Source organism: Solanum verrucosum, unplaced genomic scaffold (assembly GCF_900185275.1).
Source record: "Solanum verrucosum unplaced genomic scaffold, falcon-dt-bn FXZP01000492.1, whole genome shotgun sequence".
NCBI lineage: Eukaryota > Viridiplantae > Streptophyta > Magnoliopsida > Solanales > Solanaceae > Solanum > Solanum verrucosum.
This window is the reverse complement of record NW_026020541.1, coordinates 90,724-108,391: the sequence shown is the minus strand read 5'-3', so window position 1 is coordinate 108,391 and position 17,668 is coordinate 90,724. Positions and strand designations below refer to the sequence as shown.

General features: G+C 35.3%; 1 protein-coding gene across 1 annotated transcript; it reads right to left on the bottom strand.

The window, feature by feature from the left end:
• Window positions 1–701: 701 nt before the first annotated feature.
• On the bottom strand, window positions 702–16,708 carry LOC125810005 (histone-lysine N-methyltransferase ASHH1-like). Its single transcript, XM_049489520.1, has 11 exons — window positions 16,598–16,708; window positions 13,837–13,901; window positions 12,883–13,039; window positions 3,766–3,852; window positions 3,462–3,546; window positions 3,294–3,387; window positions 2,956–3,157; window positions 2,148–2,182; window positions 1,602–1,782; window positions 921–1,009; window positions 702–867 (listed from the first exon to the last, which is right to left on the bottom strand). The coding sequence occupies exons 1-11, from the start codon at window positions 16,706–16,708 to the stop codon at window positions 702–704; spliced, it is 1,272 nt and encodes a 423-aa protein (XP_049345477.1).
• Between the last annotated feature and the right edge of the window lie 960 nt (window positions 16,709–17,668).

Here is a 17,668-nt window from a genome sequence, read left to right as displayed (position 1 = left end):
GGTCTAGCCAATCAGACAGAGGATGCTCACAGTTCAAATAAGATAAAAAGACTTATGCGGATAAGTGAAGAAAAAACTTCGGGATAGTTTGGTACAAAAATTAATAACGCAGTGGTTAGTAATGCTAAATGGAGGGTTTATTTTATATCAAGTGTTTGGTTCATTGTTTCCCACCAAATCTTGTGTTCGGATTAAAACTCTACGAAAATCTTCTTTTATCTTTTATTTGAACTGTGAGAATCCTCAAGTTTAGCTCTTTGCTAACATACTTTTAATTTAGAACTCTTAGAGTAGCGACATTAATCATTTTTTATTAGTGTCATGAGTAGTATTCTTTTTCTCTAAAATACCAATAAGAATTGCTTGGAACACTAGCTCCTAAGCGCTGGTCAGGATCCTAAATTGGGTCGTGACATGAGAATACAAGGAAATAAATTTGTGTAAATGAGAATTCCACCAAGTGAAGGGTATATTAGCTCTACTGATAATTCAGAAGCAACAAAAAATCTGCAAAATAAATGGAGACAATAAATATAAGCAAAAGTTCACATTAAAAGCTAAAAGGTAGTTTTCACAAAATCCTCCACAGACCATAGGACAAACAAAATCAAATTTATAATGGTTCAACATCTATTTCTCATCTTCATCAGCTTCATCAACTAGCTATAATTGTTGCATTCTATGACTGTTGAAGGAAGTGACTATTCAGTAGCTTCACCTTCTTCCATATCTTCATCTTTATCATCACTAGTATTAGTCACATCCGCTTGAAGTAAAACCTGACATTTTTGTTCCTTCTTTACATCAACATATTTCTTCATTTCTTCCCTTACAGCATCCGGGCATTGTTCACACCATGAGACGTCCCTGCAAGTACCAATAAGGTGTTGTTTGTGACGAAAGATTCCGCCATTAGTAACTTTTTTACAAAAGTTACACTCAACTCGGCCTTATTGGTCTCGCTTGCTCTTTTCCCATATTTCCAACTCGGGTCAGCAGTTTTTAATCGCTGTTAAGATCAAAGAAACATAATCAACAAGATAAACAAAGTAATTGAAATAACAAGTAGTAGTAAAAATGAAGAATAAGATACTATGCAAGTACTACTAAATGAAGAGAAGATGAGAAGGGGAGAATAACACACGACTACCTACTATCCTTACACACATCAACCAAATATTTGCAAAGAATCACCGATCAATTTCAACTCCTTCGAAGTACCTGTTCAGAAACTTTGGCAGATATTTGGACTTGAACCACTACTCTAAATACTCAAGATAATGCTCCCACCGTATCCATTTATAGACTTGTGACTAGTCTTGGACTTCACTTTCGCATTTGGAGATGGACTTAGTATTATTGTGTTGCGAATGGCTACTGATGAAGATATTACTTGTTTAGTTGATATTGATTGGTTCTATTGTTGATTCTGAGATAGGGGAAATTTTTGGATAGCCCTAAAGTGGAGGAAATCTGTCCGATTTTCTATTAATTATCAATAAGCATTGCTTTGAACACTAGCTCCTAAGCGTCGGTCGTGGTCCTAAATTGGATCGTGACATGAGAATACAAGGAATAAAAGTAAGAACAAGATATTTGACCTTCAGCTTGGGTTTCCGTTGAGACTTTTTAGTTGCGCTATTAGTTCGTTCCCACTTGAACGTAGACCCCTTACCGTCAGTCAATATCTTTGTGTGCTCATTTCCTCCACTAGTTCTACAGATCACTAGAGTAGATTCATCATCTGTTGAGTCATAAACTGGAAGATCATCCACGACATATCTGCAGTAAGAAATCCCGATTGAAATAAATATCCAAGAATTAGAAGGATATGAGTAAAAGCTGTAGCATTCAAACTATAATATCATGGACAATTTTGATCCGATGAAACTCATAAAGTACTACCTGAAAGTTTTTCTTATTACTGCTACAAATAAGTGAACTACCTCAATTATATGAGTTAGTTAGAAAGCAAAGGTCAAGTCATCTAACAGTAAACCAAAATGATACAAGCTTCAACTTTAATGTTTCTCTTTTACATAGAGAATCAAGATGTAGAAGTAATGGAGCTCCTGAAACAAATCAAGTTAACAGAACCAGAGTCTTAAGATTTGTACAAACTACAAAAAAACAAAGTTGAGCATTACCTGTCATCCCCATCTTCCCAGACATGGTTGTACTCCTAAGCAAAGATAAAAAATGGAACAAAAGAATAACATATGAGACTGACAGATTCATATCGAATTTAGAAGCATCTATTATGTTTTAGAGTACTGAAGAAAGCATATATCAACAGGTAGCTCTTTCCTCCCCTTTCTTTGTTATGTTTACCAATATGAGCACATCTACCACATTCTTTTTAATAAATTTCATTTGAATTACTAAGTTCTACTATTTACGTTAGCTGGGATTATCGTTCCTTTTCAGACAATCTCAAATGAACTGTGAAATCTATGTCCAGTGTCATAATTCAAAACCCATTAAGATTGTGTATCAATGTCTCAGGATTAGAACACAGTGCTCTCATCCTGGAAGACAGTGACAATCAGTTTACATCTATTGTCCCATTGATCAACTATGTTTTAAATGAAAAAAGAGAAGAAGACATCTACTACAACTATGTTATAAATGAAAAAAGAGAAGAAGACATCAATTGTTGTGCTATAAATTCAAGCATAATAAGCAATAAGCATTTATCTTTTTCATTTTATCGGAGCAATAAGATTTATCCTGAACGACTTCCCTTTTTAGCTTCAAATGCAACACACTGAGTTTGACAAGGATACACCATACTACAACATGTGACTTGCGGATTGTAGCATGTGATTAGCAAATTCAATCTATATGCATAAATCATTACTCTGTTTGTTGTCAAAAATCTGGGAAGAAGGAACATGTGATATGATACTACAAAGGGTATTTCAGATATAACAATTCATAAGAAACTTAAGTTACCCGAAATCGTCGACACTTGGCACCCAAAAATAAGGAACAGTTTGCAGCTCCACACAGACAATGAACATTTGCACCCCCGTAGTACCACTCAAAATTATATTCATATGTCAGCTCCATTCCAACAGATATATCTTGCTTCGCAAATATACCTACCCTTGTTTCCCCCGACACTATCCATTTACTTGTTTCACAATTTGGACTGCTGTGAAATTCAGGAAGACACAGTATCAGTGCAATCAATAAACACCAATTAACCATTACAATATGTCACTACCTGACCAAGATAATTATCTTATTTCGCTTTTCATCAATTTGACAACCGGAGTTCTAGCACTTACCATGAATGATTTATGAATCTTGCAAGACTTCCCTTCCGGGTGGAGTCAATGAAATCATTACCATCCACAGAAATTATGTACACGTCCTTGAGGTCTGCACAAATCATATGAAATTATAGTAGTGATCTGTTTATGTATTACCAACCATCTCTAATGTTGATAACTTACCATGAGATTCATATGCCTGAGATCTTTTCTTTACTTCTTCAAATGATATCACTTCTCCACAACATTCAATGATGAACTGTCCAGCCTATAATGTGAAGAGAGAGGAACAATTAAGAATAGACCATAAATACAGTTACTGCACAAAGGCCTTTAAAATATTCCACAGAAAGCTCGAATTTGATAGGCTCAGTTCTGGAATTTTGGTGATGAAAAAAAATAAACTCTTTTTATATATGCTGAAACTGTGCTATACAAACTAATGGTCAAAAATAATTTAAATAGGGGGTTGCTTCAGCAGAATTACCTTTATATTCTCATCAGCTAAAAGACCCCAACCACGCCCTTCAGTCCTGAACAACTTAGTTTTTGCATATTCACATTTCTGGAATCTCTGTGGACAGCAAGAAAAATACTTCAAAACAATCCAAATGACATTCACTGTCTTTTTTCTAATACGGCACTGAGTAGAATCTCCTATTAGTTATTGAAGCAATCATCACATATAAGGAACCACAAACTCCTCCTCACACTAGATGAAAGGATAAATTTAAGTGAAGAAAGATTCTCAACACAAAAAGAACTAAATAACAAGCAGCAATTATTTTTAATTTCATTTTTTTGTTTATAAAGGAATAACTAGGAGCAATTATGTCATACGACAACTGCTTGGAACAAAGCGAGTTCAATCAAACAGAGATTTCCAGTTCCTCAGCATATATGATAGATAAACCACTAATTCTGAAGCAGCATTTAATCACACCCCAATGAAATAGGAAACCTTTTGTACAAATATAGAGATCATAGTTGCATTTTCTCACAAAATATCAATCAAACCCAAATATCACACCTTCTCGGAAAACTTTCTAGCCGCAACCAAATTTATTAAGCAAATGAATCACCATTTACAGTTATAGAGAGCACATGACCTCCCTGGGGTATCACATATGCAACGATGACACACTTTGTTGCATGGCCATAGAATCAAATTTTATAGAGCTCGGCTTCCTCATATCACATAAATCTCTAGATGTTCACTGGTTGGTGGTTTGCAACATACGATGGAGCTCCTTTATAGGAGTATAGTCTACACAAAATAAGGAAGATTTCCTAGTCACAAGGATGCCTAATTATACTTATAATACAACCATTAAAAGTATTATTTTTTATAACCGTGGCATTTGGGCTCCTTGCGCGCACCTAGACTAATTCCATGGGGTACCTGCTACCTCCCACTTGCACAAATACCGGATAACACAGTCAATCAAAGGCTCTTACATATCTAGACTATGCCCAAAAAGACATAGCAAGAGTAGTATCAGTACAAACCACACGTACTGGTAGGCATATCGGTCAACCCGATTCCTACCACATAATATAAGAATTCAATTAGCAAGATCATGCAATAAAAACCACTCGCTCCTCCACATTTACTCTCTCTCGAATACCTCAGAATTACACTAGCACCCTTACTACTACTTCCGTTTCAGTCAACTCACCTTACTAGGTTCTTAGTCATGGCCTAACCATTCTAACCCATAGAAGAGTTCACAATTACAACTACCAACATTTCCTTGAACCATCAACCCTACACAGCATACCCTTTGCCTTCTCTTCATCTTACCCAATCCTTGCCACCTGGTGCCTCTTATCAGGGCTTCCTAACCTCAAACCACGAATCCCTTGCAACACTCGGACAACCTTTCTCTCAATATTAACAACTCTTGAACCCTTGGCTCTCCCCGGCTCGTTCAACAATGAGATACATAACGAATTAAATCAACATAGTAGAACAAATAGATATAGGTCATCACCTTCTTTTAACCCTTCAGGAGCAATACAACATCAATTATCACTTAAGAACAACGTACAACTTCACAATTAATAGATATGCAATTATGTCAAGTCATTGGTCCTCTCATGGAACCCAAACCCAAACTGTTAGCATACCGAAACGTGGTACCCGATCCAATGTTTATGCCAAAACGTGACAACCGATCCAAGTTAGTGTGTCGGAACGCAACACCCGATCCACTCAACAAGCCACAATCACAATCACAATCACAATCACAATCACAATCAACAAGCCACAATCACAATCACAAGTATATTCTCAAAATCATACAATCAAGTCATGATTCATGGCGTTCATCATTCACCTATCTCATTTACTACTAGTGTGACCGATAATTGCAAGATTCACATACATACATGTATTATAATGAAGAAAGAGCAAACATATATCAAACAATCATGAAATCACAACCATCACCTACCCCTAGTTCATCGTCTAAGGCTTCTTCCTAGGATTTAATTATCTCTTATTCGGTGCACGAAGGCCTACGCATAAATCCTACCATTGATTTACATTATATTACGCAGTGAAGACAGATTTATAACTACTCAATTAATAAACCTAGCCTTCCTAGGCGCCAAGCAGTTGCACAGAGTTTTTGGCTTCGATTCTTATTTTCGGACTTCATGAGGGTGATCTCGACCTGAAATCCGCAATATACCGCTCTCCTTACGCTAGAAATCTCCTTCTCCTTCCTTCCCAAGCTTAGAGCAGCTTTTTGGGGGTTTCTAAGGTGGTTTACGTCTAAAATAGGTATTTTAGGAAAAAGGAGAAAATAAGATTTCGTGTTATTTACATTCTGTCTCGCCTATCCCGCTCAAGCGCCAGCTTACCCCGCTGTGGCGCCACTACCCTAGCGGCATCTGGCCCTCTTTGGTAGGACAGTGGCCCAGAATTTTTCTGAAATTTGCTTTTTCTAAATAACGACGGTTCGGGTCGTTACAGAACTAGAGCACATTTGGAATGAACAATTACATCATACACAAACAATAAGGTTTAGATCTAAACTCTTCAAACTTTTTCCATTTTACCCTAGGGAAATGTCACCGAGACTTCCTAGACTAGAATAGAAAAATAATCTTTAAACTAAGAAAAAATGTTAAATAAAGAAAATAATATAAGTTCATAGATCTAACTCTTCAATATGTATCTAGATATATCAAATGCAAAAACGAGTGTATTTTAAAAATCCAAAATCAAAAAAGTAAAATCGTACCAAAATTGGCTTTTGAAACCCCTCGTACAGCGCATTTGCTTTTGATTTTGCTTTTGCTTTCTTGATCTTCACATTTTCTTTATTCATTGTTATTATTTTTTACCATATGCTGAAAAGGCTAGAAGGCGCAGTGGAGTTTGGCTAGGAATAACTTTTTTCGAGAGGTGAAATTCGAAAATCAGTTTTGCCCTAAAAATTTGGAAATCAAGTCACTTAGTCGAAATAGAAAACTATAAAGAAAGGGAGGCTAAGGTTATGAAGTAAGGTCATCTGGTTAAGGAAAGTTCACGTTATGCTAAGTGATTTCATTATCTAAGGTGTTAGTTGGTTAGGTCAGTTGGTTAAGGAAAGCTCGCTTAGCTAAGCGATTTCATAATCTAAGGTGTTGGCTGGATAGGTCAGCTGGTTAAGGAAAGCTCGCTTAGCCTAACTAACACCCTAGATTATGAAATCGCTTAGCATAACCTGAGTTTTCCTTAACCAGCTGACCTTACTTCGTAACCTTAATTAGCCTCCCTTTCTTTATAGTTTTCTAGTTCGACTAAGTGACTTGATTTCCCAAATTTTTAGGGCAAAACTGATTTTCGAAGTTCACCTCTCGAAAAAAATTATTCCTAGACAAACTCCACTGCGCCTTCTAGCCTTTTAAGCATACGGTAAAAAAGAAAAACAATGAATAACGAAAAAGCGAAGATCGAGAAAGAAAAAGAAAAATCAACATCAGATGCGCTACACGAGGGCGTTTCGAAAGCCAATTTTGGTACGATTTTACTTTTTTTATTTTGGATTTTGAAAATACATTCGTTTTTGCATTTGATATATCTAGATACATATTGAAGAGTTATATATATGAACTTATCTTATTTTCTTTATTTTAATATTTTTTCTTAGTTTAGAGATTATTTTTCTATTCTAGACTTGGAAGTCTCGGTGACATTTCCCTAGGGTAAAACGGAAAAAGTTTGAAGAGTTTATATCTAAACATTATAGTTTGTGTATGATGTAATTATTCATTCCAAATGTGCTTTAGTTCATACCCTTACCAATGATTTGAGGCATTTATTTGAGCAGAGGGTCTATCAGAAACGATCTTTCTACCTTGTAGGGTAAAGTTTATAAGACTAGAGCTGACATCTCTTTTCCATAAGTGTTGTTAGTAAGTTTATGAATTCCTCCATAAGTCATTGGGATGTAGTTGTTTGAATTCTGCGATATATAAAGTCAGTTTCAAGTAAAGGACTACTCTTTGAGGATCAAGGTTACAAGCATATCATTGGATATACAGATGTTAATTGGGCAAGATCGCCATTAGATAGACGTATTACTTCTGAATATTGTGTTTTAGTGGAAGGTAATTTGGTGTCGTGGAAGAGTAAGAAACAGAGTGTGGTTGCTCGATCTAGTACAGAAGCAGAATATCGAGCAATGGTTGTAGCAACCCGTGAGCTAGTTTGGATCAAACAATTGCTGAGAGAACTAACAGTTGAAGAAATCGATCGGATGGAACTTGTGTGTGATAATCTAACGCACCTTCATCTCGCATCAAATCCAATATTTCATGAGAGGACTAAGCACGTTGAGATTGATTGTCACTTTGTCAAAGAAAGATAATCTCAAGAGATATTATTACAAAATTTGTGAAGTCGAGTAATTTACTTTTAAATTTCTTCACCAAGTCCCTCACCATTAGAGGTGGAGACTGTGATATGTTCATGGAATGTTTTGAAGAGGATCTCACCTCCTCTAAATCGGACGGTGAGGCTACCAGGGATCATGAAAAGAGATATTCATCGATTAAATACCCCCTATGGATTCTCTAGACACAACAACCAAGCACAACCTACCTCCAAGGAACCCCTCCAATCCGGGAGTATGCTCTAACATTACCATCAAAGTTGCCACAACCAATATTCAAAATCAAATAACCCCTACAACTAATGTTTCCAATGGTTAGCTTCATATCATGGAATATTAGGGGAATAGGATCCAACGGTTCCTTGGAAATATTACTCTTCTTTAAACAACAATTTCATTGTCCTCTCCTTTGCCTACAAGAACCTATGGTTTCTTGTGATAAAATGGATAAATTTAGAAGAAAGCTTGGTTTTCATCAGGCCTACAACAACAGTTCTAACAAAATCTGGATCCTTTGGTTGAATGACATTGAAGATGAGGTCATTCATGATTGGGAGCAACATGTTTTTCTCAAAGTTATTCATAATGTTGACCAAAATTTTTTCCTTTCAGTTATCTATGCCAAATGCACAGATCTGAGGAAAAACCTATGGGCAGAATTGAGAGTTATAGCAAACATTATCCAAGACCCTTGGGGAGCAACAGACAACTTTAATGTGGTGGTATCCATTGATGAGAAATTTTGAAGAAGACTTCATAAAATGGAAGAAACTCTTGATTTCATTGAATGCCTTAATGAGTGTGGTCTTCAAGATGCAGGTTTCTCAGGTTCTAAATTTCCTTGGTGCGACAGTAGAGACCCCCCTAACAATATTTGGGGAAGATTGGATAGACTTGTTTATAACTCTTTATGGTATGATATGTATAATGCTACTAATTTTACTCACTTATCCAGAACGTGCTCAGACCATGCTCTACTTTTGGTTAAGATGAATAATGATACTCCTCCCACTATCAAATATTTCAAATTCTTGAATATATAGGAGGATCACTCTGACTTCTTGGATATAGTTCAAAACTCTTGGAATGAAGAAGTCAATAGGAACCCCCTGTATATCCTTCACCAGAAAATCAACAAGACATACAAAGCTATGAGTTCTTGGTCTAGACAAGCTTTTGGGGACCTCTACGAAGAACCTAAGAGACTTGAAAGCCAAATTCAAGCTCTTGAAGACAACAATGTAACCAAAAACACCGGAGATAACAAGAGAGATCTCTCTAAGCTCAAGGCCGAATTCACTAGATTTCTCAAACTTCAAGATTCTATCCTCAAACAAAAATCTAGGGTCAAATGGCTTGAAGGAGATTCCAACACGGCGTATTTTCTCAACATCATAAGAGACAGGAGAAAAAGGTCGAACATTAGGAAAATTATGGATGAACACAACAACTGCCTAAAAGGAAATGACAAAATTGCTGAAGGGGCTATTAGATTTTACAAGAATCTCTTTACTTATGACAATACTAACCCTGATTATAGCTCCCTTAATATTCTTCATAGGTGCATCACAAAAGAGGACAATGACATGTTTTGCACCCTTCCAACACTCAAAGAACTTCAGGATTGTGTATTCTCTCTAGATCTCGATAGTGCTCCTAGACTGGATGGCCTAAGTGGGTACTTTTATCAAAATACTTAGAGCATCATTGCATCAGATCTCCATAAAGTTGTGACTGCTTTTTTCGCAGGTGATATCCTTCCAAAAAATTGTATACTCATACTTGTCTTGTTCTTATTCCTAAGATTGATCACCCCCAATCTTTTTTTGATTTGAGATCTATCAGTCTGTGTAACGTTTTTAGTAAAATTACTTCTAAAATATTGACTAACAAATTGACCTCTATCCTTCCTCGAATTATCTCCAGGAATCAAAGTAGCTTTTTTGATAAACGAGAAATTCGTCTATGACCCGTCACACTTTGAACCAATCACAGTCTTTTAAATTCGGTGAATAATGGGCCCTCCCCTCTACCCTTCTCCACTCAAATACCGGGCTTCTCTTTGCATGGTGTGGGGCTTGAACCTGCGACCTAAGTCACAAATCCTCCACCTTTTGCCACTCGAGCTAGGCCTTGGGAGCAGGAATCAAAGTAGCTTTCTCAAAGGCAGAGCCATTACTGGAAACATTCTTCTTGCCCAAGAAATTATTAGTGATATTGGCAAACCTAACAGAGGGGGCAATGTAGTGATGAAACTAGATATGACTAATGCTTATGACAAAGTCTCCTAGACTTACCTCTGCCATGTTCTTAGGCATCTTGGTTTCTCTGAGCATTGGTTTTACCTTATCCATAATTATATCTCCAACAACTGGTATTCTATAGTAGTAAATGGAGGTCATCATGGTTTCTTTAACTCTTCTAAGGGTTTGAGGTAAGGAGATCCTCTTTCCCCCTTCCTCTTCATTCTGAGCGTTGAATTGTTGTCTCAAATGCTTAACAATCTGCATAATCACACTGCTTACAAGAGTTTTTATATGTGCAATAATAGTCCTAAAATTAATCATTTAACTTCTGCTGATTACACCATTATTTTTTGCGATGGTAGCAAGAGATCTATCAAACTAATCATTGACATTGTAGACAGGTATGAACAAATATCAGGTCAACAGATCAACAAGAACAAGAGTAGCTTCTTCCTGAAATCCAAATCTAGTCTTGTCATCATCAATAGACTGAAAAGATACGCTAGCATGAGATATCAAGAATTTCCCATAAAGTAACTTGGGTGTCCTCTTATCATAGGAAAGAAAAAATTGGCTTACTCAGACATTGTCAATAAGGTTACTAATAAAATTAGAGGTTGGCACAACAAATTGCAATCTTTTGGAGGAAGAGCTACCTTAATAAGGCATATTATACTAGCTCTCCCTACTCATCTTCTGAGTGCTACCAACCCTCCTAAAGGTACCCTTGAGCTCATTGAAAAAAATCTTTTGGTCTGGAAATGATTCTGGGGGAAAGTATCACTGGATTGCATGGGATAATTTGATCTACCCCTTTGAATAAGGTGGTGATAATTTTAGGAAAACTTCAGATGTTTGTATGGACTTCAAGGCTAAGCTATGGTGGAACCTAAGAACCTCTTCTTCTCTTTGGGGAAATTACATGAAGGCTAAGTACCTCGAGAATCAACACCCTATAAAGACTCAATGGTCCTCTAGCAACTCTCAAAATTGTAAAGTCATCTGTGAAGTTAAGTCAGTGGTGGAGCAACATATTTACTGGAAGGTTGGAAGAGGAGATGTTGATATTTGGTTTGATAAATGGTAAGATCTAGGACCCTTGCACTTGCTCTACCCCAACAATGAAGGGCATATCTCTATCAAGCTAATTATTGTTCTTACTAGTAATTGTCCAAGTAGAGCTCCCGAATGATCTAAAGAAAAATATCATCAACTTGGGGATTATTCTCAACGGTCTCACAAATGACAAAAGCTATTTGGGAAAACACCAATTCTGGCCACTTCACTCTCCACTCTGGTTGGGATATTATTAGAAAGAAAAGAAACTACAACAAGATCTCGAATAATAGCATTACATTTAATATGGCTTTCCTACTGATGAGAAAGTGGCTAAGTAGGGCATCAATATTATCCCGGGATGTCATTGTTGTGCTGCAACTAATGAGAACAACAACTTGGAAACAGTGAATCACCTATTATGTTAGGGTGAACATGCTAGAAAAGTGTGGTGTGAGATCGCAGGTCCACTGGGAGTGAGACTCACCCATAGGACTCTTAAAATCCGCATCCTCAATTAGTGGAATACTGTTACAAAGAACTCCATTGCTAATTTTGTTATTCATGCTCTCCCCCCCCCCCCCCCCCCCACACCCAATAATTTGTTGGGAGATATGGAGAGAAAGATGCTCTAAGGAATTTGATGCTATTAAGCCTTATGTAGACAGATCTAAAGCTAATATTCTTTTTACCATTGTGCATATTACTAAGAAGAAATTTGGCAAAGCTAACATTGTAGAGTCATGGAGAAATATACACTACATTTTGGATGCCAAAATTCACCACAGAACCACTACCATAGGTAAGTGGATAAAACCTCCTAATATGTATGTAAAACTCAACAGTGATGGTAGTTGCATTCAAGGCCGTTGTGGTGGAGGTGGTCTGATCAGAAACTCATTGGGAAACCTCGTGTTTGCTTAGTGCATCAATTGGAACCTGGCACGAGTAACATCGCAGAAATGGCAGCTCTTCTTTATGGTCTTAAATGGTATGCTAATAGAGGCTTCTCTAATATCTGGGTTGAAACAGACTCCATGTTGTTAACTAGATGTATTAAAAGAGAATGGGACCCATCGTCCTACACTGTTATTACCCCTTATCATGTCAAAGTTTGGGATGTCAAACTCAAAGTTGTACTTTTGCCCATATTAATGATCAAAGTTGGAATTTTTTATTAAAAAAATAATAATTAGGAGAGGTAATAGCATGACAAGACTTTTTTGAGCTTATCATAATAGTTCTAAAATACCACTACTTCCACTCTTTCTCAACACATGATTGTTACACAAATTTGGTGCACTACCCATAAAATCTATTGTAAATTTAGAAATCAATAAGACCACTGTAAAAGTATAGTAATAAAGAGAAACAACAGAGTAACGTTCAACTAATGAAGAGAATTATCTAATTTACCTGATTTCTGCAAGTGTCACCACACGGATAGTATCCCGGTGTACATTCAATGTTTGTTAATAAATTCAAACATCTTCCTACACATGCACTATTAGGATCACTTGCATCATACTTGCATTCACTTATAGCAATATCCTCTTCTCTCGGTTTCTTATGCCTGTAAGACATAAGAAAATTACAATTAAATATGACTACCTAAAGCCAAGATCAATGATAATTGAAAACCATTCAACTCCAACTCAAAGTCAACTAATCAAGGTATGCATCATTTAGAAGCTTTAGTTTTGGAAGTCAAAATGCTATAAACTACTTAATAAGAAATAGGACACAAAAACTTTCTAAGGAATGAAACAAGAACTTATTTCTCTTTCACAAAAAGAAACTAATTTTTTGTATCTCATCTTATAGAACAAAGAAAAAAAATGAAACATAAGCATTATTCAACATTAGTTTCAATTCACAAAAAGTTCTTCCTTTTAAGCTTGACCAGATAATCACAACCCGCAATTCAAATTTCCTGTTTCCTCATTTTCTTGTCATTGAATTCATACTCCCATGGCATCCTTGGCACAACATGAAAAAAGATACAATGTTTATCGAAGTTTAATCTCTTTTTTTATTAGTGGATTTTGAAAGCTTTATCTTAGAAGTGAAAACAATGGCAATAACCAATCTTTTTTTAAAAAATGGTAATGTTAACATAATGCAATAACCAATCTCTTTTGCAAAGTTATAGTATCCAGATCTTAGATACGCAAGTTAACTGTTTCGACCAAAATCAATATGTCATCCAAGTGGTACTCACAATTGCAGACAGCGTAACAATAATTCAGAATTATAAGCAACAAGTGTATGAAAATGAACTTCAAAGTGTAAGGATTATCAAAAGAAAGAATGCAATTAACTGGCAGGAAAATCATCATTAAAAGAAACAAAGAAAGGATTTGAACTCACTTTCGCCATATAAATTCATTTTGAGTAATATGCATAAATGGTGTTACTCCTTCGGGCAGTTGGACCTTCAAAAAAAAGTTAAGAATTCATCATTACTTGATGTAAATAGAATGGCATATTGTAATGCAAAATCACGTATATAAGCAAAGGCTCTACATTTATTATACAGTCATAAACATTATTATATAGTCATCATTACTTAATGTTAATAGAATGGCATATTGCAATGCAAAATCACGTATATAAGCAAAGAGTCTGCATTTATTATATAGTCATAAACATTACTATACAATATTATTTTAGCAAATATTCAATCAAATATCATACATGATTACATACACCATTCCTTCGGTGTGTGCATCCATGTTTCGATGGAAGGGCAGGTGAAGTAACTCGATAAGAAAAGGCACAATTGAATGCAGAAACCATAAAATTGTCATTCCAAACTAGAATGATATTAAATAAGCCCAATTTTTCGATACGTAAATTTTATTAATAAAAGCATCAGCACTAAGATGGTGCTAGAACAGTAGAATATGTATGACTATAGCTCTTTCCAGCTGCAAGGAGTCAATATAACCCAAAAGAGTGTAGAAATGATTTACATTTATCAATAAGCCCACGTTTGTTGAGAGGACAAACCAGATTTTATTGAGAAAGATCAGTTATTGAGGAACTACAGCTTTAAACTAGTTAGTTATGGAGCGCAATAATAAAAGTAGTCTAGTCTAGACATGTGTTGACTCAATATCACTTGTTTAAATAATTATATACCATTTATAGCACTAGAGTCTACTAAAAATGATGAAAATCATATATGTACTCAACAGAAGACACTAATATCTTCACTTACTAGTCTTTTTATACTAGTACAGCTATCAACTGATATTCTCAAGATCCAACAACAACATTACCCAGTGATACATTCTTAGGATCAAATTATTGTAGTAATCTTACCACCAGTTTTGATGTCATATCAAAAAAAGAATTTTTTTTTTTTATCATTAGTTCTCTAGGTATATTGTTGTATCAGTTCTTTGGGTATTGTCTTCTCATGATTTCAGAAGTCTACAGAGTCACACAAAATCATATCCACATTGTTACATGTCATCATAACTCCAAGTGACACATAAATGATCTAACACATTTGGAATGAAGAATACATCATACAGGAAAGATAAGCTTTAGATCTAAACTCTTCAATCTTTTCCAGTTTCACTCAAGGAAACTGTTGCTGAGACTTGCAAGACTTAAATAGGAAAATAATTTGTGAACCAAGTAAGAAATGCTAGGATCTAAAAACCAAGTAAGAAATGCTAGGAAAATAATTTGTGAACCAAGTAAGACTTGCAACTCATCAATAATATGTTGATTCTTGCACTCTCTTTTCTTTAATAATATTTATCTATTTTCTTTTGTATCAATCAAAAAAGGGCTTTCCTAGAATGGAAAATTCTCTATCCAAGCATTCAAGTTAATAAGTTAACTTACGTTCATATCTCATATGTGATGTAATGCCTTACTAAATTTTCTATTTTTACACTTTCTTTTCACAAGGTAAATAATTTCATTAATGTTTGGGTCAAAAGACATTTGAATACAAGAAGTATACCTAAAGGAAAACCCTATAAAATATATGGTTTTCAACGAAAATCACCTAATCTTCTACACAACATGAGACTTCATGGTTGCACCAAGAGAAAATAATGGATAGGAGGCTTCTCCTCACCTTAATAAAAGTCATCAACTCTGCACCTTCAAAAGTTCTCTCCACCTTTTCGTACTTAAAACTATTAATCTAAAAACTTATTCAAATATTATTTTATAAAAAACTTTTTGTCAACTTAATATAATGAACTATTCAAATGCTTTATTTTAACTGTGTTGGTCATAGTATGCCATTTTTTCGTAGGATTGTCAATTTTTCTCTTTTTATTTAGTTATCACCACTAATAACTAGGTCTACCAAGATAAGTTCTCCATACTTGAGAAGATCATTTGAGATTACTAGAATTAGCTTCCATCTGTTGAACTAGTAAGAGAAACATCCAAGGAAACAACATCTTGAATCCCATATGAGAAAGCTACAAATTTGTTTACTCTTTAAACAACACAACCACATAATTACATCCAATTTATTCAATGATCACTTTGCTAATTTGAAGTAGATAAACATATTAAGATGTAAATCTGATTGCAAAAACATTGGTCCAGGTCTAAAAATTGATGGGGGTGTAAAACCTTTTCTTAACCAATGTTCACCCAATGGAGGAACAACGACTAAGAAAATTAACAAGAATGGCAGAAAGAAAAAAATGGGAGAGAAACGTTCTAAGAAGCTAGACAAACATCCAAATCATCATTTTCGTAGTAGAATTTGGTCAAATTATGATTAAATCAATTCTCCTAAAAAGGATCAGTATCATGGAGTCATTAATCATGCTTGGTTATTTTTTTTATTTTTTTATGACAAGGGAAACCCGCAGCTGCTACCCTTTGGGTGCGCACAGGGTAAAAACCCCGCTCCTATGCAATAGCTCGCAAACCACATAGGAGAGGTAACCCGCACTAGAAAAGCCCGGTGCGATGAGCTCGACCCAGAAGGCAAACCCCTTGCTTTCGCTGGCAAGGGGTTTTGAACTTGAGACCTCCAACATGGAAGTCCCAAGCCCAAACCACTGGGTTGGTTATAAAAAATATTATTCTTCAATTAGGTTCCTAATTTGACTTGCCTGAAGAATATTGGAACTCCACTCCAAACCTTGAAGTTAAGTGCAGTGCATGCAACTGGACCCTTTGTCTCGCTTAGGCAAAACTTCAGTACAGGCACCAAGGCAATAATTGCCACTAAAGCTTGTAACTTATCATGCATGAGCTCAACGTTGAAACAGTCACAATAAATAATAAAGTTGTTGTCAATACAAAATATTAATTGTTAAGGAAACTTTGTCAAATAGGAAATAAAAACCTACCAATTTAGTATAGACACTACACTCGAACTAGAAGCTTAAACTCCATCTTTGCATCTGAATCACAAATTTAAAATGATTTTTTAATTTGACTTTCGCGATACTTCATATTTTTCACTTATTCTAGTTATTTTAATACTCTATTCAAAAGAACCGTTTGCATCATATATTATACGTAAATAAGTAAATAAAGTGTTATTTATCTAACATCTTAAACTTTTACATGAGATGGTTACACAATTCAACATGGTATTAGCGCATATAGAGGCGGTGAACTCAAGCCTCACTACAACCCATTATCAAAAAGCATGTGCATGGTTCATGCTTGCACATGACGAGGCGTGTTGAAAACATAATTAAGTAAATATAATTTGTTCTCTTTCATAAGATAGTTAGACACGTCAACAATATATACATAAGATTACCCTAAAAGTATTTTGCTTTTGCTCATTATGACCTTTTAACTATAGTGGGGTCTCATTAACCCCCTATACTATTTTGAAGCGATATTATTGCTACCTGACATAGAGAATGAGATGCACTCTTTTAAAGAGCGTGAGACAAAAAATAAAGAAAAATTTACCACATAAGCATAATATATTTTAAAATAGTTATAATACATATATATTGCATACATAATTCACTTATAATACATATTATTCACCATATATTTTATTATTCCCTACCATTTCAAAATATTACGAAATCCTTCTTTTTCCTCCAAAACCCCACTCTTCCGGAAACACAGCTTCTCAATTCACAAAGGTCATTTCTCTCTTCCAATTTTCAACTCCTTCAATCTTTTCATATATTCACTCCCTCAATCTCAACAGTTACTTCCTTCATTACAATTTTGAATTTCA